Source organism: Xenia sp. Carnegie-2017, unplaced genomic scaffold (genome assembly GCF_021976095.1).
Source record: "Xenia sp. Carnegie-2017 unplaced genomic scaffold, XeniaSp_v1 HiC_scaffold_22, whole genome shotgun sequence".
NCBI lineage: Eukaryota > Metazoa > Cnidaria > Anthozoa > Malacalcyonacea > Xeniidae > Xenia > Xenia sp. Carnegie-2017.
In genome coordinates this window covers 3,559,821-3,585,982 of record NW_025813485.1, presented here as the reverse complement: position 1 = coordinate 3,585,982, position 26,162 = coordinate 3,559,821, and the positions used below count along the sequence as shown (strand labels likewise).

At 33.1% G+C, this 26,162-nt stretch overlaps 5 protein-coding genes across 7 annotated transcripts in view; 4 read left to right on the top strand and 1 right to left on the bottom strand.

Moving 5' to 3' along the window:
- Positions 1-3,430: 3,430 nt before the first annotated feature.
- LOC124446729 lies at positions 3,431-8,922 on the top strand. Its single transcript, XM_046997592.1, has 12 exons — positions 3,431-3,471; positions 3,705-3,786; positions 3,927-4,050; positions 4,618-4,723; positions 4,856-4,882; positions 5,297-5,382; positions 5,978-6,041; positions 6,176-6,347; positions 7,003-7,063; positions 7,597-7,659; positions 7,993-8,165; positions 8,287-8,922. The coding sequence occupies exons 2-8, from the start codon at positions 3,733-3,735 to the stop codon at positions 6,276-6,278; spliced, it is 564 nt and encodes a 187-aa protein (XP_046853548.1). The 5' UTR covers positions 3,431-3,471; positions 3,705-3,732; the 3' UTR covers positions 6,279-6,347; positions 7,003-7,063; positions 7,597-7,659; positions 7,993-8,165; positions 8,287-8,922.
- Positions 8,923-9,327: 405 nt separating this feature from the next.
- On the bottom strand, positions 9,328-12,795 carry LOC124446685. Of its 2 annotated transcripts, none has more exons than XM_046997537.1 (12): positions 12,537-12,795; positions 12,207-12,356; positions 11,923-12,129; positions 11,784-11,846; positions 11,646-11,705; positions 11,149-11,335; positions 10,665-10,750; positions 10,486-10,589; positions 10,318-10,408; positions 10,116-10,207; positions 9,874-10,022; positions 9,328-9,782 (listed from the first exon to the last, which is right to left on the bottom strand). In XM_046997537.1, exons 1-12 carry the CDS (start codon positions 12,651-12,653, stop codon positions 9,730-9,732), a joined length of 1,359 nt encoding a protein of 452 aa, XP_046853493.1. In that variant the 5' UTR covers positions 12,654-12,795; the 3' UTR covers positions 9,328-9,729. The 2 variants fall into 2 exon arrangements, with proteins under 2 accessions (XP_046853493.1, XP_046853494.1); XM_046997538.1 differs by having other exon boundaries at positions 11,161-11,335.
- Positions 12,796-12,827: 32 nt separating this feature from the next.
- LOC124446684 (heat shock 70 kDa protein 14-B-like) lies at positions 12,828-19,202 on the top strand. Its single transcript, XM_046997536.1, is given in 19 exon segments — positions 12,828-12,889; positions 13,189-13,269; positions 13,502-13,584; positions 14,304-14,352; positions 14,495-14,600; positions 15,088-15,178; positions 15,280-15,365; positions 15,599-15,629; positions 15,738-15,899; positions 16,119-16,274; positions 16,751-16,853; positions 16,936-17,011; positions 17,014-17,063; positions 17,180-17,263; positions 17,386-17,487; positions 18,445-18,516; positions 18,594-18,612; positions 18,615-18,663; positions 19,048-19,202. Coding segments are annotated over 19 exon segments (1,533 nt in total). The 5' UTR covers positions 12,828-12,832; the 3' UTR covers positions 19,124-19,202.
- Positions 19,203-23,248: 4,046 nt separating this feature from the next.
- Positions 23,249-24,896, top strand: LOC124447003. Its single transcript, XM_046997901.1, has 4 exons — positions 23,249-23,256; positions 23,508-23,743; positions 24,176-24,328; positions 24,701-24,896. The coding sequence occupies exons 1-4, from the start codon at positions 23,249-23,251 to the stop codon at positions 24,760-24,762; spliced, it is 459 nt and encodes a 152-aa protein (XP_046853857.1). The 3' UTR covers positions 24,763-24,896.
- Positions 24,897-26,061: 1,165 nt separating this feature from the next.
- Positions 26,062-26,162, top strand: part of LOC124446034 — a 36,711-nt gene continuing 36,610 nt past the window's right edge. For both annotated transcript variants that reach the window (XM_046996827.1, XM_046996826.1), the window contains exon 1: positions 26,062-26,147. The gene's annotated coding sequence lies outside the window, so the exon portion shown is untranslated. The remainder of the gene's footprint in view (positions 26,148-26,162) is intronic.

Genomic DNA, 26,162 nt, shown 5'->3' with positions numbered 1-26,162 from the left:
ATGTTGGTCATAAGAAATTTTTCTAGGACGTACTTAATTGCTTCATGCTGTTCTTTTAATGTTGTCGAATGTGCCAATGGCACAGATGCAAATTGATTTCCATTGTGTAACAACACACATTTCAAGGACCTTTGCTGCTGTCGATAAAAGTCGCCAGTCCTCTGATTTGTATTCAGGTACGCCGAGATGTTTCAGTAGCTCTACTATGTCATTGCGATAGACTAATTCTTTTTCTTGAGCAAAATATCTTAAAAATTCCTGGTGCCTGGTACGGAAGAAACTTACCTTAACTTTACCATTTAGCATGTTCTTGTCCTTTAAACGAGATGCAAGAAGTTCGGCAGAGTCTTTTGGCAAATTTAAATCGCGAACAAGATCGTTTAGTTCGTTTTTGGAAAACAATTTTGGCTGCTCATCATTGTCATCGGGAAAGGATGCATCATCGGTAGTGGCAATGCTTTGAGTTTCATCCTGGCTACTACTGCTTTCTTCAATACTTGTATCTTCAAATACAAGTACGGGAATTTCTTCACTATAAGGAGTAGGGCGCATAGCTGACGGTAGATTGGGATACTCCAGTGTTGTGCGATTTTTTCTGTTAATTCCCATGACATTGATAGCACAAAAGTAGCAATCGGTTGCATGATTTAAGGCTCTCGCCAAGTCATGGGGATGCCAAAGTTCATGGACTTTTGCGTGCCTTTGCTCCATTGACGGAGATGCTCTGTGCATCTTTTGCAAACCATGTGAGGTGTCCAACCTTTGTCTTGATCGCCGAGCTTCATGCCAAAATATGCATAGTAAACGCGCTTGATAAAGGTGGTGACAGTATTGCGATTTGGTGCAAGTGTGTATTCACCACAAACATAGCAAAAAACATCTGGCTTATTTTTATTATTTCTACTTTTTATTATTTTTTACTTCCATTAATATGTTGGTGTGTTTTAACAAGTTTTACCATTGAATTCCAGTATGGGCTAAATAAAGCCTTATTTCATCTTTAAATATCCCATAATAATCGCAAAACCTAAACTCCCTAATTGAAATTCAATCAATAATTGCTTATTCAAATGCTTTCTTCTTTGTATTGCTAGTGCTAAAAAATTTAAATTTGTTCAGATAATAGAACTTTAAAAGGTAAATGGTTAGTACTTCTGTTGTACCTTTCTCGGGTATTTAAAAGTTAAAAAATAGAAAATTAACGATAGCTTAAAATCTCGACCTGACCCAGCAAAATAGTGTTATTTTTGGACTCAGCACATCAAAATTGTCCAAAATCAGTTTACAAAACTGAGACACCAAATTTGCTGTTGACCAGTGTTATTGAAGTGTTCGTGCAGCAGCAGGACAACAGATCAGTCTGTGTATCATTAATCATTTATCATTTCAGTGTCATCATTTGGAGCTACCAAATGAACTTGAACTTGGCCTTCTTTACTTTTACATGGCCGGCACCGATTGGCACCTAAAAATTGTTTGAAATGGTCAACGGTGATACCATTACAAAGTAAACCTTGAAACCTTTAATATTAAATTGCTTTTCCTACCGTATTTGATCCCGAGCTTAGAACTCAACTGCTATACAAGATTATATTTTGTGCCGGCTAAAGCTATGGTCATGGTAACTGTCAGGCCCTTTTAGCTTAGCAAGAAGTTCTCTCGATTAATTAGTTCGACTATAGCCGGAATTTTTTACCAGAATTGCTTAGACGACAGCTAGATACACCGACAAGTATACCAACTTTAATATCGCATATTTTTATTAAGTTTTATAAGACTATAGGTAAACCACTAAGGTTAATTTCAATTTTGTGGATTAAATCATGACTTATATCTTTATTGCAGAGCGTGTTTTTTAGAAAATATTGGTGTTTCTTTATAATCGGACATAGATGTACGGTACGGGTAGTAAGTTGTTCATGCTTTAAGGTGTTATCACCAACGAAGAGCATTCAATTGATACTATTGAAATTTAACACATGATCAATGCTACTGCATAAAACTTTTGCACAACTGTAACAATACTACTTCAAGTGCGAGCTGGATAATTCTTCATTAACAAGTGTTAAGCGACTATGAAGAGATCATGTGTTAAAAGTTGCTCTTCGTGCGTCAGAACTAAGTGTTAAAAATGATAAATAGTATTGTACAAATGAATAAATACCAATGAATACATGTCGTATTTCGTACAGGAACTGAGAAAGTCGGAAGAGTAAATTTAGGCAGCTTGCAACGCAGGCTAATTTAACCCAATTTAACCTGGTCACGCAAACTTTGTAAAAAGCAATACGCAAAAATCACGTGGTAGAAAGCGCATGAATTTCTCTTACGCACGATGGTCAAAGTTTGGTGAGCCAGATGATATATGGTTGGATATACTGAGGTATATTTTTGGTGCGTATATGGTTTTAGAAGCTATGATTAATTCTAGATCGTCTAAGGAGCTTGTAGCCGAAAATTCATATGACTTTTGGGAACTTTTTACGGAAGGCAAAGTTTTTGATTTGGACTTATTTACTGCTTGCTCTGTTGGCAAATTTGAATACATTCAACAATTGCTCAGAAATGACTCGCGCACTGATATTGTTAACATAAAAAACGAAGGAGGCTGGTCACCATTGATGTATGTGTGCTATATTGGGAATTATGAAATCACCGAATTACTCGTCCGTGAAGGTGCTGATGTTCTGTTTGAAGAGAAAGAATATGGTCGAACGCCATTGATGCTGGCTTCATCTTCCGGCAACATATATCTGGTGAAATTTTTAATAAAAGTACGTTATATTTAAAGTATTTGATAGTCTTCATGTGTAATTGCTTTGATTGGTTTCTTTGTTCGAAAGAAATGCTATTGACATTCAAAATGTGGTGGCAATCACAGAAAGTGATTTTTTATATCAAGAAATTTACTTAAACTGTTGAATTGTTTTTTATAAAGGCACAATTTATTTAATATAGTTATTATATTTGTCATTTTCTAGAATTTATGATCTTGTTTGTAAAAATTGCCTACTGTGTATTGTGTATGAATTTAGTATTTTCTAGTCAATGACATATTTTTATTAACGTGTTCACAGAATTCAATTCATTTGGGGCATGAAGTCATGTGGCCTAACCGGCGTAATAGGAAAGCGGAAATTAAAAAAAAAGACAACTCAAATGCTCTTTTTGCACTTGGATTAAACGATGGGTTTTGAAAACTTTTGCCAAAGAGTGTTTTTGTTGACAGTAAATTTTGTGTTTCATTCATTATTGCACAAGACAGGAAACTCATAGCCACATTGCTTTCAGAGATTAGAGATAGTTATAATCACCAAAATCCTTCCAAAATATTTTTATATTTTATTAAGAATAGAGCCCAAATCAACCAAAGGGACAGACATGGCCAAACTGCTTTATACCATGCTGCTGAACATGGTCAGACAAAATTGTTGAATATCTACTAAGTATTTCTGCAGATGTTTTGATAAGGTATTTTGATTTTTGCTTATTTCGTAATGTAAACCCTCATGAGTATTGACAAGCTAGGACAAAAGTTTTCAAATGTTTGTTTTTATGCTACTATTATTGACATGTGTTTTTAGTGCAGCATGAACAGCACATTGATCATGACACAGTTTATGGTTGAATTATCTATGCATAGATATTTTTCAAGCACAGATTCAAACTAATGTCATATATTTTAAATGTTAACAATATTTTAGGCAGAATGGAACAGGTTACACTCCATTTATGGAGGCAGCAAAACAAGGACATGAAGCTGTTTTTAATGCATTTTTGGATCATGTAAGTATACAATGCTTGCTTACAAGAAGCTATACCTTACAGATATTTTGTAGCAATGTTGTGGATCATCAAACACTATCTTCATACTGAACAAAGTTATGTGAGTCTTTTAAATTCTGGTGGAATTTGGTCTTTTATAGGATGTTGATTTGGGAGTTTTATCCAGTCAAGGTTACACTGCTAGAGACTTGGCAGAGCAATGTAACTCTCATGTAATAGTGAAAATGATTGACAATCATCAAATCAAGTCTCGATATAAAACAGGTAAAATAAATTTAACACAAATCATGTATTTCTAGGCTTACTAATAAACTCTTTTCAAAATGCAGTTCTCTATATTCAGACATACATTAGAACTCTGATAACTTGAACTCCCAAAGAAAATGGGAAATTGCTTATGTTTAAGAAGGTTAGAGTTAGCAAGAGTGTTTTTCAATATTGAATATTAGGTCAATATAAAAGCATTTGGAAGTTTTACTGTTTGCTTACAATTGTGAGCTATAGCAAAGCAAGACACATATGTACAGATAATTCAAGATGATCTGTGTTTTAAGTACAAACTGGGTACATAAGCTGATCAGTGATATCAAAGTTGTATGCTATTGAGGCAAATTGTTCATAATGATTTCTTGTTATTTAAGTGAAATTTAGACTTTTGACTTTAAAATTTCAACCCTTGAGGACCCTCCAAGGAAGGGCAGTTGTGAAATAACTTGTGAGTTTGCTAGGGATTTATGTTAAGCAAGTTTCAGTTTTCAGGGTTCTACTGTACAATTCCTTTTCAATGTTGTCCTTAGAGGTTTAATGTCACTCTTAATAAACATGTTATAGATTTGAGTTGTATTGGCAATACCAAACAACCACATCAAAAGGTCAACCAGTGGCTAAATGATCATAATCCAGATCATTTTTATGATGATATTCTCACAAATAAATTGTAAGCATTGTTTTTTTTGTGATTGTAGTTAATCAATTTTCATTATTTCATTAATATCAAAATGACAAGATAACTTAACTATTTGCTGATTTGATTTTCTTATTAATTCATGTGTTTTTTTACTTCATGTAGTGATGTATGTGAAGACATCAACTCACGGTACCTATTTACTGTATTTCAACTTTTACTTCTTTATGAAGAAAAGTTTTTTACTGTTAAGGTCTATTTACTCTGCAAAATCAGGCGCAAACTGGCTAATTAGGTGCCTTGCCATTTCAACAGCGAGGATCCCCAGAAAACCATTTACAAAAAATTTGGAATTTGGGACTTTGGAGTCTCTAAAATGCATTTGCCTTTTCCCTTTATGCAATTTTAGATTTAAAATTTCATTTTTTAAAAAAGAGAAGTTGTTGCATTTCCTAGTAGCCCCTATGCTATGACACAGGCCTGTCCGAGCATATGTCTCAACTGGAGCACTGGTTCAGGCTGTAACTTTATCCAAGATTACATAAACAAGCTTTTAGATAAACTATTTGTAAACTTTAAATGACACAATATTTTTGTTTTATAAAGACCAATAATGCCCTCATGTGGAATTCCAATTTGTTCTCCTTACAAACATTATTCAGTTGAGGAAAGTTTGGGCAAATCATATGGAGGTAAATCCAAAAAATTGATTATCTACCAATGAGTGCTTATGTCTTTGTTAGAATAGGTCATTTTTCCCGGTTATTTTCGTAAATTTTTTAGTACAAACATAACAAAATTTACTTAAAATATGTTTCTTGAGTAATTTTATGCAGTTGTAGCAGTATATGATATCAAAATGCTTGTCAGAGAATTTGCCAAATGTGTTAATTACTTCTCCAATTGTTTAATAATTAAAAATAGAAAACATTCTAGCTTGATTCTATATAGTATTAAAAATACCCTGGAATGTTTGAGTTTGGGAGAAACGAGATATTGCGTGGCAATGGGCAAACACGAACACGAAGTGCAATAGTGTTTCCAAGCGATTTCGAGTTTCTCTCAAAATTTCATTTGTTCTATTGTACTTTGTTTTGTAGAAAACCTTTATTAAATGTCTTTCTCAATACTTTATTGGTAGCTGCATACTTTTGTTTCCTAACATGTTTTTAACTTGTCGGCAATGACGAAATATACATTAATTGTAATGAATAATTTTTAATCCAGACATGTGTATATGTATATATTTGTGTGTGTAATTAACTAACATGAAATTTTGTTTTAAAGATTCAACGATTGTTGACTCTGATAGAACACCATTGGGTACGCCTGTAGACAGCATGTTTCAACAGTACGTGTGGAACGACAGATTTTTACAGACTAACTTATTTATTTTCTCTAATAGTTGAACTAAGAGTGATTTTTTAGCTTCATAACAACTTTAACAAATGAGAAACATGGAATAACAACATAAAAATTTTCTAGGTATATGTCTGCTGATCTTTTCTTCATCGTTCTTCTTATAATCATCCCACGCTGCAGACGTTTTAAAGGATTTAGGCTTGGAGAAATATGTCAAAACATTTAAAGATGCACATATCGACTTTGATTTACTACTTTCGTCAACGGAAGAAGATTTTAAGGAGCTTGGAATAGTGTAAGTTGCAGTTTTTTATTTAAATGTAATGAGTAACGTATTCCGACATTTTCTCCCGCTTTGCGAACATTTTGCATTCACTGATTGTAAAACAAGAGGTTTTCAGCAAATGAATGATTGAAAATTTCCACAGGATCTGACTACGCTACACTATATAAAATGCAGCTACTGTGGCGTAGTCGGCTTCCAAGAACGGTTTTATTAAGAAAAACAGATCATTAACATTATTGGTTTCTATAGAACACACAAATATTTATATAGCATGACCAAAGTATTTCAGCAGGTTTTCGACAAATCTTTAGGACACCTGCAAGGTAGTGTTACAGACAATATAGGGAACAAACAGTGGCATAAAACCACTGAAAAACAGTCAGCTGCATTTTATGACCAATAGTAACGCTGAAACAGCCAGCAAAATCAATACAACACATTTTGAATAGTCTTTCAAAAACTTTTACAGCGCATTATCACAAGCTTTCATAGAGCGAGGTTTTAAAAACCTTTACAGCATCATAGCTCACTATAAACTTTAAAAATATTTAATTAATTGGCACGCTTTATTTTAGTAAAGTTTATTTACTTGAAATAGAATGAAAGTCTCCATATGAAAATAACCATAAATTTTTAATTTCACGTCATAACAATTTGCAAACAGGCTGGGTCCAAGACGTAAACTGAAAATGGCCATAGATCAATGGAAGGAGGACAAAGGATGTGTATGTAGTCATATTGATGACACACGAATATGTGATTCATCATGGGGGGAGGACAAAGGATGTGTAGGTAGTCATATTGATGACACACAAATATGTGATTCATCATGGGGGGAGGACAAAGGATGTGTAGGTAGTCATATTGATGACACACAAATATGTTATTCATCATGGGGGGAGGACAAAAAATGTGTATGTAGTCATATTGATGACACACAAATATGTGATTCATCGTGGGAGGAGGACAAAGGATGAGTATGTAGTCATATTGATGACACACGAATATGTGATTCATCATGGGGAGGACAAAAATGTGTATGTAGTCATATTGATGACACACAAATATGTGATTCATCATAGGAAGTAAATTGAAAAAGTGGTTTTAACCTGTGGTATCGTGTACGACCAACGAGTGTGGTTTTAGAAAATTGCATAGTGAAGCTGCAAATATCGAATCCTCGTGTTAAGAAAAAACCATCTTATTTATGTGCAACATGAAACATTTTTTAACATTCATATAATTTTATTTCACACAGACTAAAGAAAAGAAATACACCACTTGTCTTGAAGTGAACGATGTTAAAGTGCAATTAGCAGATGTAAGTTAACAATAAATATACTTTTAATGCCTTCTTAAATTTTTAGACGTGAAATCAACCATTTGTTTGTGTGAACAATGTGTTCTTTACAAATCAGGGACAACGGTGCTTGACAATTTACGTAGATATTGTGTTTCCATGTGAAAAAGAGAAACGTATTACGTATTTCTTTTTTCATCAATTCTTTACAATCTGTTACATGATTAGTTAAATAGGATGCAGATATAGCTCTAATCTTCTCTACATTGCTAAAATCATTTCTAATGGTTTATGAAAGTGCTCATTATTTCTGTAGATTGAAAATGATAATGAATTGAATTTTTTATGATTAAGGTTTATTCTAAACTTGAACACATAAATGCAGAACTCGTGCATGAGAAAGAAGCAAGGTCATCACTCGAAGCTGAACTAATGGAAGGAAGAGCGAGGAAAAATCACATGTATTTCATTGGAGAGAAAGTCATAAGGGCCTGTAAAGATATGTTAAATGTAGCCAGGGATATGAAGTAATAATATGATGAAATTACTAAAAGTTATTTTTTTAAGTTCAATTTTACTCTATCCAGGATTAATTTGCCATGTACATTTCTGGCTCACTGAGAAATTTTTTTTCAATAATTTTTGTAGAAAACATGTTGATGAACTAAAATTAGTGGCAGCAGATTGCAAAGAAGATGAAGTAAAATCAAAACTAAACGAACTATTTAAACTTATGAGTGAGAATGTCGTCAATACCAACTACACTACCGAAACAATATCACGAAGAGTGGAAAAGTTATTATCTGACGGCATTAGCGAACAATCAAGCAATTCTGACTCACCAGAATCGTCGTGTACTTCCTTTAGTAAATCTGAAAGTGGTTCAGGGAATGTCGATTAGAAGGATAAGTTAGCATCAACTATTTCTATTTTGTTATTTTCGATGAATTTCATGAGGTGCAACGGCAGCGATATTGTTTAATAACTTCAAGACTGAACATTATTAACAAAACCGTACAATGAACATAAATATACGTTTATATGTCCTCGTTGAAAAAATCTGCTGCTTTTATGTCTCGTAAATTTTCGCTGTTTGATGACATAGTTGAATCACGTTGATAACTAGCCCAATACCAATACATGAGATGATTTGTACATATGTCTTGATTTGCTGTGGATATCTATTGTTCATTCGCAATTACGATGTACTTTGTTATTTAAGATATTATTTAGTATCGTGTGTAAATAAATTACAAAAACAAAATAATATCTATAGTCCATCAATGTGTGCATTTGTTTATACTCCTTTATAGTAATTTTGGTATTAATCGGTCATAATAAATGGTGAGAGTAGAACCGAGAAAAATAGAGTTTGGGGACGATTTGTGTTAAACCAAGGTCGGGATGAACAGAAATGTACAATAGGATTGACTTTTCACCATCGCCATGGTAGGGTTCCGACCAATGGTTCCAACACCACCGGATCTTTAGTTTTCACAGTTTCCACATTTATAAACACGGTTTTATCACACGTTAAAATGTGTGATAATCTCGAGGACTTCACTTTCCTCAACGTAAGCACAGTCACGTGACATCAAGCGTAAGCAAGGACGTTTGGCAAATGACGACAGTTACGTACTCCGTCATTTGATTGAACAATGAGCACAAAGCACGTTTTTTTGAGTCTCTTAATATTTTATAGAGAAATATTAATTATGCGATTATTGCAAATATGTTCGCTGATCTGCTTCATTTGGAAGCTATAAACTTATTAGGCTATCCATATGCACGCTCGTACCTATATTTAGTTTGTAATTTATATTTATAAAAATGCGCCATGATCACTGGTCATGATGCTCTGTAAGTTTGATGTAGTTTAAAGGCAAGTTATAGATTAATGAAGATTGTCAGTAGCTTATGACTTCTTGTCCATGGTTGTAAGAGTGGTAGTAAAAAGTAGCCTGTGTGATATACGAAGAGTATACCATACGTCCATCGCTTTCAACTTGTTACTTCTGTGTTTGCATCAAATTGCTGACCTGTTTTTATATTATTTGTTTTTATTTTACAATACATTCCCCGTTTGACAACTTAAGAATTGAAATTGGATGATGCCATGATTGAAGACAATGCTCTTGCGTAACCTATAAATGCACTAGATGTTAAGTTGCAACGTTTTAAACTCGCAACATATATAACCAGTAACTACAATTTTAACATATTAATCATGCGTACCTTTTGGATTTTTATAAAATGGGCAATTATTTGCACATGTCTCAGGATTGCTGTCGAGCACTGTTGGGCCGCATGAGCATAAGGATGGCACACAAAGTTGGTGTTTGGTAAGTTTTTCTTGAAGTGTAGCTCGAAGTGCGTCGGTGTATCTATATGAGGAATCGTGTTATTTACATAATATTTACTGCAATTATTAGCTATATATGGAGCTGTTTGTGGTTCTTTTCTTCTTGGCACCATACCTTGATATTTCTCTTTCTTTTTGTTGCTTTTTGCGCTCTTTTATGATATCACGATCATAATTGTGTTTCATTAGTGTTGTTTCTACCAATGACTAATAATAAAAACAAATAACAACAAGAATATACCGTCTCTTGAATCATGTTGAAAAAATACATCATCGACATTCGCACAATAAAACAAAACTACAGCTGGGATTTGAACCTTTTCCTGCGCAATTTTATGTCTCTCTTCAATTAATCCGTCAATTTCATGTTCGACTTCCCGTCGTTTTGACTCTTGAGTTTTTTTAAGTCTAAATAAAGCAATATCACTAAAACTTTAGGATAGTGTTAAACGAAATGGTTGAACCCATTATTTTATTCATCACACCTAATCATCCGTTTTCTGTGTTCCTTCATCCGCAAGTTTTCCCGAACTTGTTCTCTTTCAATTTCCATGAATAATTTTCGGTAAATTGCGAGTTGATTTTGCACCTGCATAAACCATAAAGTAAAGAAAGATAGACAAAAAACAAAAGTTGTCATTCCATTCATGAAAATTACACATACTTGTTGTTTGGACTGTTGCTTTTCTATTCCCGCGTGCATTAAATCTCCTTCATACTTCATCGCTTCAACTTTGCCAGAGAAATATCCTATATAAATGTTTTATACATCACACGTCAAAGAAATTCACAATGTTTGATCACTAAATAGACGGGGGAAAATTTTTTGCGAAATGAAATCCGTTAATTAATGCTCTACGAATCTTAATATTTTTTCGATGTATAAAATTGATTTAATTTTTTATGCTCTAATGTCGCTAATACAAATAACATATATTTACGACTGAGAATAGTTTGGATTTTATCATATCCAACATTTCATTAAATTTGGACATATAAATAATTTGGACTGCAATACATTCTATTTTTTTTCTAGTAAAAGTAGTTCTTTTCTTCTATAATTTTTGTGTTGAGTTTAAAATAACATCGTCAGGATAAGCATTTTACGTACGAAAAGAATCACACTAATTATGTATTGTTATTATCACCATTAATGTTACCAATTCCAGCTTGCAGGTTATTTGGTTCATTGTGATGGCCTTCTCTCAAAGATAAATTTTCTAATTCGTCTGTCACTTGCTGACACACATTAGGCATGAACGCTAAATCCATCTTGCCATCTTTATCTAACATGTTTGGTTGGGTTTGAATGCGAGTATTTCTGCCAGCTTCATCCTTTTAAAATGATACATATTTTTTTCAAACATTTTGTACTGCAAGTTCAATTCAACTTTACATTATTAATCCAACAAATTTATTTAGATTAGGCATGTGAAGGGAAGAATGCTTTGTGAGATTTTAATAACCATAACAGCTCTTAAAGTTTTGAATATAATTGGAAATTGTGTTCTTACTTGAGGCAATAAAAATAATTTTTCACTATATCAAATCATTATAGACTAGTTAAAAGATGCTTAGTGTGTGTTAATGAGGATGAATTGATGATAATTTAGATATTCATATTGGTATCAAAAAACTTCAATACATGTTTATGTGCAGTAAAGTCCCCATTCCACATGCCTCCAGGAAGTTCTGTTAGCTTGTCCTAAATAAAATGCAAAAATTACAAATGTAAATTTTTTTAACATTATGCAAACAGATGGTAAAATGAAAACACACTTACAGAATCAATATTCAACATTTGTGAGCCTAACACAAGCCGTGCATGTCTTTTACACTTATGAACCTATCAGTTGAAATATATTTGAAGTAAGAATTGATAAAAAAAATAAAATCAAAAGTTAAATGAGGTTTTCAGGTACCTTTGTTGCTTGTTTATCAAAGAGTTTGTTTGCCATGTTCACCTCCTGAGGATCATTTACAACGCTGTAACAATGTTTAGAGCTGCCTGGTATGGCAACTTGCAGTTTTGCATGTCTTCCTTCATGGTACAGGCATGTGTCTTTTTTTGCAGTTGCTATTTTTTTTGGAAATGAGCTTTGGTGAATTACTTTCTGTTGAGTGGACACCTTAACAGAATCAAAATACCAGAATAAACTGCTTTATACAGGCTGCTCTTTGTATAAATTTTCATTTAGGCTCATACCACTTCATATGATTTGTCCAATTGCTGGAGTTTCTTCATTTTTTCAAGTGCTTTTATTCTTTCTCTCACATCATGTTGAAATTTCGTTAATCTTTGTTTTTTCTCTGCTTGAATTGAAGCAATTTTTTGTTCTTCATTAACAGCAGAATACTAATAATCATAAATCAATCCGTTCAATAAAATGGGCAAACAACTTTTGTAAAGTAAGAGTAAAAATCAGTGTCGTTGACAACTAAATTTAATTTGTTGAAGTTACACAAATGGAGTTACTAATTCATGAACCATGAAAACACTGTTTCCCCATAACCAATCAATTTCATTTCAATGTACCTGTGCATCATGAACTTGGTAACCTTTATGGGTTTCCTGTTCTGCCCACGCTCGACATGGCATTCTGCTGGTTGTGGTAGTGACGGGACGTTGGGCTAAAATTCCAGTCGACTTCATTTATACTTCGATATTTAAAAACACTCCGTTTGCAACATCTTCAATTATATTCTATAATCTTCGATATAAATAAATCTCCACCAAGCCAGCAAAAAGCTGCTGGTAACAAAAGACAAGAAACAACCATTACATTTCAAAAGAGCCGCCATTTTTTAAAATGACGTCATTACAATCTCAACATGGCGGCAGCGGGGATTGATTTTGGATACACTAGTATAGTTATTGGTGCTTGTAAGGTGTATAAATTTTTGTGTTTAACTCTAATAATTAATCTAGGTCACGCAGATAGTATATAGTTCATTCTAGAGTAATCTCAATATCGGACGAAAAGACCTCTTCAAGGTTGTGTCAGTGTTCAGCATCATGTCAATGACCATTGTTATTGATTCAGAAGTCACTGAAATCAGGAATGATGAGACCAAATGGCATAAAAAAAACACTTTATTTTATGATCATATTGCTTATGCATATCAAACATTGTGCTTTTTCACATCTGTATAAATGCGTTATATTCATTCATAAACATTATATTTAGGATGGCCGACCTGAGATTGTAACCACAGATACAGGAGAGTGGATTACTCCTGCAATGGCAGCATTTACTGACAAAGAACAGGTATGGTCATATAGAAGCTCTATATTCCAGTAATCTAAATAAGAATTTTTGAGCAATTTTTTTGGGAAAAAATTAACTAATATTTCTCTCTTTCTTTTTCATACAATGCATAAAATGTACCACTTTAAATACAAAACTTGACTGTTTTAGTTAGGTGATGTAAATAAGCATTTTATAAATTCAATTGGTTGAGTGTATTGTCCCACACATTACTTTTATTGTTACAATATAGATCATTGGTACATCTGCTAAACTTGGTTTGATAAGAAACTCAACAAATACCATCACAAACATCAAAGCAATGTTGGGAAAGAGGTATTTCTAGTTCTAGTGCTGTTTAAATATTTAAAAAAATGGTATGTGCAGTGGCATAGCTAGCCTTCATATCTGGTTGTGCTATAAAAAAATTCAGAACATTAGCATCATTTATTTCATGAGAAATGTATTGTTTTTAGAGCAAAGTCCTCTTGAAAACTGTACCTAAAATATTAATCGAGGGGATGTTTATTCATATATTTAGTTGTGCTTGATTGATTTCATTTGAAAGAGAATTGCTCTCAGAAGAATTTGGTCACAACTGAATATATGAATAAAACATCCCTCTTCAAAGTTCTAGTGATGGCTCTGACCTCATGGTACATAAATCAAAGTTGAATAGGAGTTAATGGAGAAATCTATGAAATATATGTACAATGAAACATTTCATGGTTGATTCAAATTTCTAGTCATTTAGGAGAGCTTCAATGGTATAGAGGTCAAATGCAATGCCTTTAAATGTTGTTTAGTTTGTATGCCAAATTAGATGTTCCAATGAAATTGACCAAATAATAATGAGATACTGGCAAGTGCAATTTTAGTGCATGTTTGAATTGCAACATTTGTGATTATGTTTTTCATCGCCATTGTGGGATGGATGCAACAGCTCCTATTTTAATAGTTATTTACAAAAATTTTTTGCTCCTTTACTAATGCTGCGTGTATGTTTGTATTTATATATTTTATCATGTACCAAAGTGTTTATTTAAATTTTTAAGTTTATCGGATGAATTTTTTTACGATATGGCCAAACGTTCCCCGGCAAAGGTTTGTGTTTTCATTTCAATTATTGAAAGGTAGAAATTTTTGTTTTAGAAAAAAGATTTCCCACAATAGATACACATTTTTATGATGATGTGCCACTATGCCTCAAGACAATATTCACTTTACTTGTCAACGTCTTTCTTAGATTATTCGAAAGAGTGGTAATATTTTTTTCGAAGTCACTCAAAAAGGAAAGCAGATTCTTGTATCACCATCTGATATCATCCTTAGTATGTTCAAGAACATTTTAAGTAAGTTTTTATGTTGATGGATTTTGATTTAAGTTGATGTGCAACATTGATATTCTTACATGTTTATAAATGTAGATCATCCAGGTTGGTATAGTCCTGAGAAGGACTGTTTTTGTTATTGTTGACTGACGTTTCGACAACCTTAGCGGTAGTCATCTTCAGAGTCAAATATTACTTGGTTACATAGGTATTTGTCTCTGAAGATGACTACCGTTGTCGAAACGTCAGTCAACAACAACAAAACAGTCCTTCTCAACTATACCAACCTGGATGATCTACATTTACAAACATGTAACGATACTCCCGCGTTCAAACCATTTACTTTATTTATATTCTTCCTATGAATTAAATTTGGTTTTTTCGTTTTCCGGGTTTTTTTATTGTTTTTCGTTCTATTTGTCATGGCTGCTGAATGTCTTGAGCTGTACGTTGTTAAATATATTATTATCATGCGTGAATATTTACATAAATAGACATTTTGGTGTAGAAAGTATCCAAGCCTGTCATGGTAGCGAGGCTAATCAACTTGTCTTGACTGTTCCCTTACATTTCAGCGAAAAGCAGAGATTTGAGATGAAGTAAGAACGTACATTGTGAGCTATGCGTTGTTCGCCTTTGAATTAAATGTATTTTATGCTATCCAAGATAAGGACGCATATGCGTATTTATGAGCATTAAGAATCGTTAATTTAGAAATTCCGCTGAAAGTTGGTTTTCATGTTCTGCGAGTGATTCACGAACCTACTGCTGCTGTTTTAGCCTACGGTATGTGTTATAACTCAGCTTTATTTACTTATTATTTCACGAACTGCTGCTGTTTTAGCCTACGGTGTGTGTTATAACTCAGCTTTATTTACTTATTATTTCATGTCTTTATTTCATCTTTATTTTTCTCAATTATTTCCTATATGTTGTCTATACTTGGGAAGGATGAGTTGTCGCTGATGTTATAGATTTGCTTTGAAATTTTAAAATTGTCTTTTGAAAAATTCTCATAGGTATTGGACAGGACGATCCTTCTGTAAATAGGTGCGTCTTCTTCGATGTAAATTTTTATTCTGAAATAGTCATGTTTTTTTACACAATGGAAATGTACAGGACAAACTCCTATTTACTTTTCTCGAAAATTGTTTATAGTTTGGTTTTGGTTTATCATCTTGGAGGAAGAACATTACAAGTCACCCTTATTTCTGTAAACAGTGGAATGTATAAAATTTTGGATTCGTTTTATAATAATTCCATTGGAGGAGAAAGTTTTGATGAGGTTTTAGTTTCACATTTAGCAGATGAATTTAAAAGGTATATGTCGCTTGAATTAATTTCTGACGATTTTTCCCATATCAACGTGGAATTTTATATCTTTTGTAATTGATGCAACTATAAAATATGTATGTTTATGAATGAACTATATTTTAATCTTTACAAAATAACTTGTTTTGATTTCTAAAATATTCACATTTTATTATACTTTTTCCTGCTTACTGATTGCTTTACATTTTATCTTACGTACGTATGTAGAATATGGAAAGACGATATTAAAGAAAATAAAAAAGCTATAGCCAAACTTCGTGCTGGGGCAGAAATATGTAAACATGTTTTATCGTCTCATGCTACGGCGATGTGTTCTGTGGAGTCACTTCATGATGGAATTGATTTTCAATGTAATGTCTCCAGGTAAGTTAAGGACATTTTCCTTGAACTTTGTTAATCTAAACATCCATTTTTTACTCTGTCAATGTGTGCAAAAAAAAGTTTATTCATAAGCCAGTTATGCTTAAAATATTGTCCAAAGCTCATCAAACTAGCGCAATTTTGTGTAGTCTGCCAATGTTACTAATCTATATACTGTTGTCAGCCAATGATACTTATTCTATGTACTGTTTTAGCCAATGATACTTATTCTATGTACTGTTGTCAACTTTAACGCTATGAAATGTTCTCAGCAAATGATACTGTCTTCAAACTATAGCCAACAATGTCGCCAACAACGCTAATCTATTTTATGTCGTCAGCTAATGATTCTTGCGCTTTGTATTGTTGTCAGGCAATGATGCTAGTTACTATTTGATGGAAAATTTTCCTTTTTCTTGGTGAATTTTTCATAGTAAAATGTTTTTTGAATGCCTTGTATTTATTCTACGTCTATGCAGAGCAAGATTTGAATCGCTAAGTTCTCAGTTATTTCAAAATTGTGTCAGTCCTGTTAACGATTTGATGGAGAAATGCAACGTGAATCCTGCAGATATTGATAAGGTAGAAATGGCGGCAATGCAATGTTGACGCTGATTTACATTTCTATTTCCAACACTGAACACATGTTATTTTCAATTTCTAGGTGATTTTGTGCGGTGGGTCAACTCGAATGCCAAGAATCCAAACGCTACTACAAAATATATTCAAAGGAAAAGAAATGTTAAAAGAATAAGTCCTGAAGGTGTTGTTGCATATGGTGCAGCCATACAGGTACGTAATGCCATGGAAAATATTGGTGAATAGCATCTGTAAATTTCCTATTTATTTCATACACTAACAACCCAATGCATTGCAAACTGCATATATTAATCATATTTTTATCTAAGGCATCGTTGCTTCAAGGAAACAAAAATGAAAACATTCATAGTCATCGTATTACTTGTACTTCTCGAGCAATTGCAATAAAGGTAAACAAATGATCAAATTAACAATAATTATTTGACACTCGGTTGTGAATGCTTTTCAACCCACAGTCAACGCGTGGAACAAAAAGTTTTTATTTCTATACAATTCTTCGTAATTTTATTTAGGTAAAGATGATGACAACACAAATTATTTTATGACCGTCATTCCTCGTTTAACACCCATTCCAGTAAAAAGAATTCATAAATTTATCTCTTCACAAGACAATCAGGTACTTATGATGATATCTTGGGTATTATTTTAAAAGTGTTTCTTAGGTACTAATGATGATATCTTGGGTATTATTTTAAAAGTGGTTCTTAGGTACTAATGATGATATCTTGGGTATTATTTTAAAAGTGGTTCTTAGGTACTAATTATGATATCTTGGGTATTACTTTAAAAGTGGTTCTTTAAGGTTTACTAATCTTTATTTTATGACTCACAATTGGCTACGTATGTTACAAAAACTAAATTATTCTCGGGTTAGCAAATAATATTTACAAATAATAGAATAGACAGTTGAATGTTTTTAGAGTATCATTGTTAACCATGCACTATATGCATCTTGTGCTTATTTTTACATACAAATAGCTACTGCAATTTACACTTGCATAATTAACCAACGATAATTTTGATTATTTTTTAATGATAAATTCCTGTCGTCTGATATCTATTTTATAAGAATAGCTAGTAATGGCGTGTTTCATATTACTTGTATTTTGAACACTCTTTCTGTTTTGAATAGCTTCTTTTGATAGAGTTAAGTATATTCTTATACATACAGCGACATCTTTCATAGTAATAAATATCCTATTTTATAGTTAATTTTATCTTCAAATGAAGTTCGTAATACCAATATTTGCTGGAGAAGGAAATGTGTATTTTCTTGCTTAGACTAGATTTTACAAATACAAATACTGGGTTAAATCATTATTCTTATAACAAACACGATGGAGGTCTTCATTTTAAATCATTCGTAGAGACCAAGGACGTCCAATCAAATTCTATATGAAACGATTACTCTACAATACTATAAGAATTTATCTGCCAAACAAGTGGTTGCTGACTATTTAAATTTTAAAGTTCATGTTAAACTCATGATAAAACTTGATGTTGATATTTTTATTGAATTGAACGATTGATCAGCACATGTATGATTATTTGTATTTGAATTTTTGGTTTTTAGGAAAGTATATGTGTCGAAGTTTATGAAATTTTTGAAGATAATATCCAACAAACGAACGAGCTTCTAGCAAAGGTGTTTTATTCCTTTTTTTTTTCATTTTTTGACTTTTTTTTCTTGTCTTTCATGTAATAAAAATGTTTTCTCTCAAGGTTGTATTGGATGAGCTGCCATCATTACCAAAGGGGAATGTAAATTTTCAGCATCCTTCCATGTAAAAGTGTGAGTAATAGCTACATTATTATTTTATTTAATATAAGTGTTTGGCCTTTATTCTGGATAATATTTCTGTTTATAACTACCGAGAGGGAGTGGGCAGGGGAGATTTAATACGACATCAAGACTTATTAAATGACTACCCGAGAGGAGGGGTGGGGAGGGAAGACGGAGATTTGATATGACACCAAGAGCTATCTAAGCATATATATATTTAAGTTCATTCAAGTCTACCAGAAATAGGGAATCTTACTATCTGACCCCATTCACTTTTCCATTTACTGCATGTTTGGAATTTGGCAGTAAAATTTCAATGGCATTGTCAATAGGTATCTTGACCTTCTTTTTGATTGTGTATCATTTGTATTTTGTGTCATTGTGTGGTTTTAGAGATGGTTCCTTTCACATTCACATCTCTGAGAAAACATCAGGAAAATCTGTTGGAGTTACTGTTGATCATAACTAGCAATTGAACATTATCACTAAGAAACATTTGTTTCCACAAAAAAAATTTTCTATACATTAAAAATTGCTATTTAGCAAAATATTTTACCTTTTATTTTTCTGCGCAACTTTCGTGCGTAGATAAATTTAATGACTCAATGAAGAAAAATTGAAAACACGTGTTCCATGTCATCTTTCATACTTAAACATGTCAAATTTTATTTTTCTGCGCAATATATGAGTAATCTGTTTGGTAAAACGAAACAGGTTATTAACTAAACGCTTGTACAAATCTGCTGGTGATCTATTCACTGGTGATTACTTAATTTGACATTAAAACGTCATCACTCAGAAGTAGAACGGTTCGATTTTTCTCAGAACATTTTTTTGTTATTCAAGCATATTTTGACGTATTTGTGCAAATTGTTAAATAGTTTTTTCAGGTCCGTACATGCGAATGAGATCAAGATTCCAACTGTCAATTTCATTATTTCTTCTACATACCAAGCATGATATTTCTTTTATTTACCATTTTACTTCTCATTTCTAAAATATGGATTGTGTCTTATCATCGTGCACAGGATCATGTGTAGGTAATCAGCTTTTTTGTTGTTATACTATAATTTTTTTATATATTATACACATTAACAAAAGGGCTTGATTCTGAGTAAATTAAGAAAAATTTTCTATCATTAACATAAAATCCAATAATAATAATGAACAACTTGAAACATTTCTGGGTATCGTAGCATGCATAAATGAATAAAGAAATATTACCAAAGTTTTATATGTAAGTACTATCGGTTAATACTTCCTAATTAATCATTATTGCTAGCATAATACCATGCATACTGAAAGATGACTTCAAAGTTTTGATTCGTTTTTTCAACATGATTTTTTCATTGTCTGTAGATCATTTTAACTCTAACTACGTCAATGCATTGCTTGAATTTGCGTCTTTATCTCGTATTTTATCAAAGGCAAAAACTACTTTTCTGTCAGCCACGTGGCCACTTTAAGCCAACATGTCGTTTTTTATTTCTTTGTGAACATTTTCAAACAAAAAATACTCAATAAAATCATTCGGTAGATTTTTGTATTTGGAGTATTTTTATATGACATAAGCATGGCTGCATTTATCAAAGTATAAATTAAAAACTAATTGTTGCCTTGTGTAGAGGCCTGTTTAAATTGTTGTGCATTTGTTATGCATTTCCAAATTTTTTGATAGAATAGGTCTTCAATTTTCTTAGGGGATTTAGAACCATATAGGAACGAAATTAAAACGGTGTCATGAAACAGGTTGTTAACTAAACGCTTGTACAAATCTGCTGGTGATCTATTCACTGGTGATTATTTAATTTGACATTAAAACGTCATCACTCAGAAGTAGAACGGTTCGATTTTTCTCAGAACATTTTTTTGTTATTCAAGCATATTTTAACGTATTTGTGCAAATTGTTAAATAGTTTTTTCAGGTACGTACATGCGAATAAGATCAAGAGTCCAACTGTCAATTTCATTATTTCTTCTACATACCAAGCATGATATTCCTTTTATTTACCATTTTACTTCTCATTCCTAAAAATATGGAGTGTGTCTTGTCATCGTGCACATCCTTTAAATGATGCCTTAATCCAAAACTATATACATATATGTATATATAAATTTAAATAAAAAGTACACAAGGCATAAAACACAGTGTTGTGAATAATTTCATGATATTATTTTTTTATGATTTAGTACATACAGGTATATATAAGGCAATCTTACCAACCATACAAGGCATACGATGATTTTATGGTTGGTTAGATTGTACGGAAGGAGAGGATAATAGACTTCAAAGCAAAGAAATAGAGTGAGAAAGGATATGCTGTTCAAAGTTATCAAAAGTAGCAGGTCCTAGTGATATAACTCTTGGAGTGTAGAAGTGTCTAGAAGAAGTATCTGTTAAGTTTTTTACTCAGTTTGAGTTGGGCTTTTTTTGTTCTTGAGGGTGGGAGAAGACACTCGACGAATGGAGTAGAAGTGTATTGTACATCCATACAATAAAATTATGAAAAACAGTAAGAAAAGCTAGATAATGTGTAGAAATAGGCATCTCTGAGCATACATATACCATATGTAGAAAATGGAGAAAAGAATCAAGTGTGTTGTGTGTTAGGAGTATCAGCTAGAATAAAAGACAGTTTAAAAGATAGTTTAGGAAGAGCTGGAGGTTTCAGAGATGAAGATAGTTTGATGTTTTCTTTAGGAATAACAAGGTTAGACAGAATCAAGAATAACGCCCGTATTCTAAAGGCTCACTCGATTGATTGCTTGATTTGAAATATCTAAGAGAAAATCTTGTCTTAGATGGAGAAATGACTTTGCCAATGATTAGAGTGTGATATTTATGTCGCACTAAATGAGTGTGAAGGCGTGTGAGCTTTTATTGAGTGTGAGTGTGAGTGAGGTTTTAGAATATGGGCATAAGGTTCAGCTCATGTTAGATGTTTTGGAGAAAAAAACCAGTGTGGCTATAGGGTAAGATGATTTGTCATGTACAGAGAAGGATATTGAGAATATAGGTACAAGGATGTTAAGTTAAGAAATTTTTCAGGTAAGAGGCTTAGAGGAAAGGTCTTAGAGGAGGTATGACGTGAGGACAATGTTTTATATTTTAGATAATGAAGCATTTATTTTCCAACACCAATCATGTTGCATCAAAAATGTCGCATTCATTCATCACTAAGTTAAAGTAATAATGAGGATTTCTCTGAACAAAAGATATCTCGTTTTTGACGATAGTCAAATATTTTCTATTCTAAATATATTATGAGCCATGTTTACATTGATGTCATGCATGTGGCGCTCTTTTGTTGCAATTGTAATTGTAAAAACATTTAGTGAATCTATATATAATATAAAATAACGCGAATTCATGCTTCATCTAATAAAAATGTAGACATTAATCATATAGATACGAGGTCCACGGAAAGTTTCCGTAAGACATTTTTTCCACAAAAGCCACTTGACCTGTCTGACAAATATTATCAACACAAAGAGATTGTGCAACAATCAAAATTCATCCTAATATCAGGTGCTGCTCCTCAATGTATTGACATGCAATTGTGTAATGGACCTCCTTTTAATCCAACATGCGGTTTGCCATTACCCATATGTTCTGTACCATCTCTTCCCGTCATGGAAGTACCTTCCGAAAATAAATTAACGAATGCTGTAAACACTGAAAGACCACCTCTCGAATCTGTAAAAAGTCAACCTACTCCATCAGTTTGTGACACCAATAAATCTGATCCTAATTGCGCATCTCTGAACTCAACTCCTAAACCGTCATCTTCATCCATTCCCACGGAAGGACCACAACCTTTTAACTTTTTGACAACTAAACACCCTAGCGAAGAGAAAACAACAGGAAGTTCTCAAGCATCAAGTACTATTTATCCGCCAACACAACCTTTTAACTTTTGACAACTAAACACCCTAGCGAAGAGAAAACTACAGGAAGTTCTCAAGCATCAAGTACTATTTATCCGCCAACACAACCTTTTAACTTTTGACAACTAAACACCCTAGCGAGAGAAAACAACAGGAAGTTCTCAAGCATCAAGTACTATTTATCCGCCAACACAACCTTTTAACTTTTGACAACTAAACACCCTAGCGAAGAAAACTACAGGAAGTTCTGAAGCATCAAGTACTATTTATCCGCCAACACAACCTTTTAACTTTTTGACAACTAAACACCCTGGCGAAGAAAACAACAGGAAGTTCTGAAGCATCAAGTACTATTTATCCGCCAACACAACCTTTTAACTTTTGACAACTAATTACCCAACCAAAACGACACAAACAGAAAGTACTCAGGCTGCAAACACTGTTTATGAAACAACTAAACATCCAGTATTTACCCAACAACCAAGCAGTAGTACCCCTTCACAATCCAATAACAACCAACAGCCAAGCAACAACACGCAAGCACATCCCATTGTCAACCAGCAACGTCCAGGTAAAAGCAAGTATCGACAACCTTATATCAATTTGAATAAACCCGTGACTACAAATGGTCTTTTTGTAGTTCCATGCAATGTTAATAGAGAAGTCAAAGCTTGTGGTGACAAAAATCACGTCATAGTTACTATTGATGTACCAGTTGGTGCTGTAGCGTTAAAACGTGCTTTTAAATTGCGTAAAAGGCTCCACAAGACCCCGATTTTAAATGGTAAGTTATCTTCGCCACTTTTGAGACATCTGGCATGTAAATCAAAACGTTTCTTAACTTTCTTTACGCTACTTTGAATGATAACTTTGATCCCCGTTCTTTGTTAGGTGTAGGTGAATGAGCATACGCGAACGTTGTGTAACCGTTCATAAAATGCTACGTGTAAAATTTTCTGTTGTAGATATCTTCAATTTTGTCCTGTTTCATTTAAGAAGAAAGGCTGTTATCGAAATAATCATCACGGTGATTATCATCTTCACGAGCTACTCTTCACAGATCGTGACAGCTCTTCCAGTGCGTTTTCTGGAATCAAAAAAGCTTCAAATGACTTGCAAAATTATGTCTTAAAGTTGATTTGTCGATGTGCAGAGAAAGCTAATCAAAACCAATTTACATATTTTGCCATTCAGCACAATGGTATGATGATGCTATACTATTTTATACATCCGTTATCTTTTTTTGTAGTCCCTTCGCGAATTTGAAACAAATAAGAAATCCGAGCATGGTCTAACATAGGCTAAAGATAACGTTGTACACGACTGTGCATCGTTATAGCAACCAGTGGGCTTGAGCGTAACCAGCTTGCAGGTTTTAGTACTGCGATGTAAAGATGAGGATATTGCCATTATTTTATCGGCAAAAAATATTAATTTCAACACTCACTAAAATAGTTTCTCGTTTGAACGGTGTTATTTTCATCGAATGTAAGATTTTTCATAAAATGTGGTAATCAGTCGTAAAGATAAAACATTTTTTGATGTTTTTAAAAATTACCGTTTGATACAAATACATCGATAAAAATTTTACTCATTTTTTTGATTTGTTAAATTGTGTGTTTATTATTTATAGGAGATTGTAAGAGTGGAGATCAAACATCGCTGAACAATTATAAAAGTGTAGAAAAGTCGAAAGCATGCATTTCTCATGATCTATCACCTTGTGAAGATATTAGTTCTGTATGTGTGGGAAAAAATGGTTCTAACTTTGTGTACGAGATAACTGGTATGTCTTGCTTACAGTTAATATTAGTGATAGTAAGTACATATATTATTCACAGCAAATTCGCAGTCTTTTCTATTCCATAATCACTTTGTTCATTATGAATCTGTCTTCCTTAGTTTTTAAAAGTGATATTTTACTTCATGAAATTCTATTTTGATTTTAAAAATAAGTCGCGATAAGAGACAAATCGACTTTTTTGTCCAAACACACGTGCTTCCAGGAAGTCGCCATTATTGAACAAGAAATTTTTTCGAAAGTGCGAAAATGCTCAATTCAAGTGGCCCATACCCTTTTAACGTCGCATAAACTTGACCCCGTGCATCTAGGCCTGCATATGAACCATACAAATTGCATTACATTATACATTTCTAGGAGGTCCTGGCCCTGAGAAAAAGAGTTTTATTGCCTTCAAAGAAACTGTAAAAGAACGTTGAGAAAAATATGAAACACGAGCTTAGAAATCGCAAATTGAATTAATAACGTAAATTGTATGGTTGTTTGATTCTCTAAGTTACCTTTCATTTACAATGACCTCAAATTTCATCTCATTAAAAATCGTATGATTATAGTCATTTATAGTTAATGAGAGCCAGTCAGAGATTCTGTGTTATTATTTGACAGTGATCCATTAGTCAAAAGCGGCTTAGATTGTTCATAGTTTTGGGCGTAGGCAGAGCAAGCTGTGGATCAGAGAAACAACAGGATTAGTGGGATTACAGGTTTTCGGTTATTGGAAAAAGATCGTGTCTGTTGGTGGACCTTTCTTATCGCACACACACGCCGCTCGGCTCCCGGTAATAGACGGGAAAATGTTTTCTAGATAGATTTAATGCACTTACTACTAATGTCCGTTAATTTCTATAAGCTATACACTTCTATTCCTTCGAAATAGACTGTTGTATGTAAATATAATGCATACTGATTTCAGTGGCGTCACCACAAAAATATCATTGAGGAGATTCTCAAAGTGAGGAATATTGCGAATCCAATATTTTAGGAAACGGCGAGTTTCACTTTTGAAAGCACATTTAAAGCTGCAAAATACCTACTTTATATGAACGGGTTTTCCGGTTGAATGAATAAGGTAATAGCTAATAATTCCCAATTCCCAAAAAGAAAATCATTAGCTTAGTGTTATTTTTTTGAAAATTCAGTCTAATAGCTATGATATTTTAGGATTTCTAATACCGTATTGTACATCATTGCAGTTCCAACGAGTCTTAAGCCCCGATCATAGGTAGACACTGTTGGACAAATTAGATACACGAATTTTATTTTCAAAGTTACACAGCTTTTTTGTTTATTGTGATATTGTGGATGCTTTGATTCCACAAGATATTCCCTCTCCCAAGAAGTTTGAAGATTGAAAACTTGGGTTGATTTTCAACGTTAGTCGGGCAAAAAGTACAAGTGAAAGAAATTATTACGTGTAATTTGAAGTCAAGAAATCTGGTGAATGGGGAAAATATTTGCTGTCTCCTTCCTCTCCCCTCCCCGAGAAATTATAGATCCCTGGCCGTATGCGTACCTTATTTAGCCCATAAGACATACCGGGAGTAAACATTAAAAATTTGTGGCTGGAGAAACTCCGGAAACGCCTTTTCTATATTTGAAATAGCTGTCTCCTAATATCTCATGTAATTCCCATGTTCACAGTAATATACATGTCGACACCACTCCCTAAGTCACGTGATGAGTAAATATTTGTTATTTACTTTCATATTCTTAGAATCTTTGTTGCGAAAACTTAGATTGAGTTTGCCAAGCTGTAAGCTTCATATCGTGACGTTTCCCAGTCTATATTTGCCATAAAATTCAGGTAACATTCTTCAAT

Bases quoted from the DNA above. Each gene is read 5' to 3' on its own strand.
- LOC124446729 (XM_046997592.1), top strand. From the start codon at position 3,733: ATGGAGGCAGCAAAACAAGGACATGAAGCTGTTTTTAATGCATTTTTG. The intron at 4,724-4,855 runs GTAAGCATTGTT...TACTTCATGTAG, and splicing joins GATATTCTCACAAATAAATT to TGATGTATGTGAAGACATCA. The intron at 6,042-6,175 runs GTACGTGTGGAA...AAAATTTTCTAG, and splicing joins GTAGACAGCATGTTTCAACA to GTATATGTCTGCTGATCTTT.
- LOC124446685 (XM_046997537.1), bottom strand. From the start codon at position 12,653: ATGAAGTCGACTGGAATTTTAGCCCAACGTCCCGTCACTACCACAACC. The intron at 12,130-12,206 runs GTATGAGCCTAA...GATTCTGTTAAG, and splicing joins TGGACAAATCATATGAAGTG to GTGTCCACTCAACAGAAAGT. The intron at 11,706-11,783 runs GTAAGTGTGTTT...CATTTTATTTAG, and splicing joins AAATGTTGAATATTGATTCT to GACAAGCTAACAGAACTTCC.
- LOC124447003 (XM_046997901.1), top strand. The intron at 23,744-24,175 runs GTATGATGATGC...TATTATTTATAG, and splicing joins TTTTGCCATTCAGCACAATG to GAGATTGTAAGAGTGGAGAT. The intron at 24,329-24,700 runs GTATGTCTTGCT...ATACATTTCTAG, and splicing joins CTTTGTGTACGAGATAACTG to GAGGTCCTGGCCCTGAGAAA.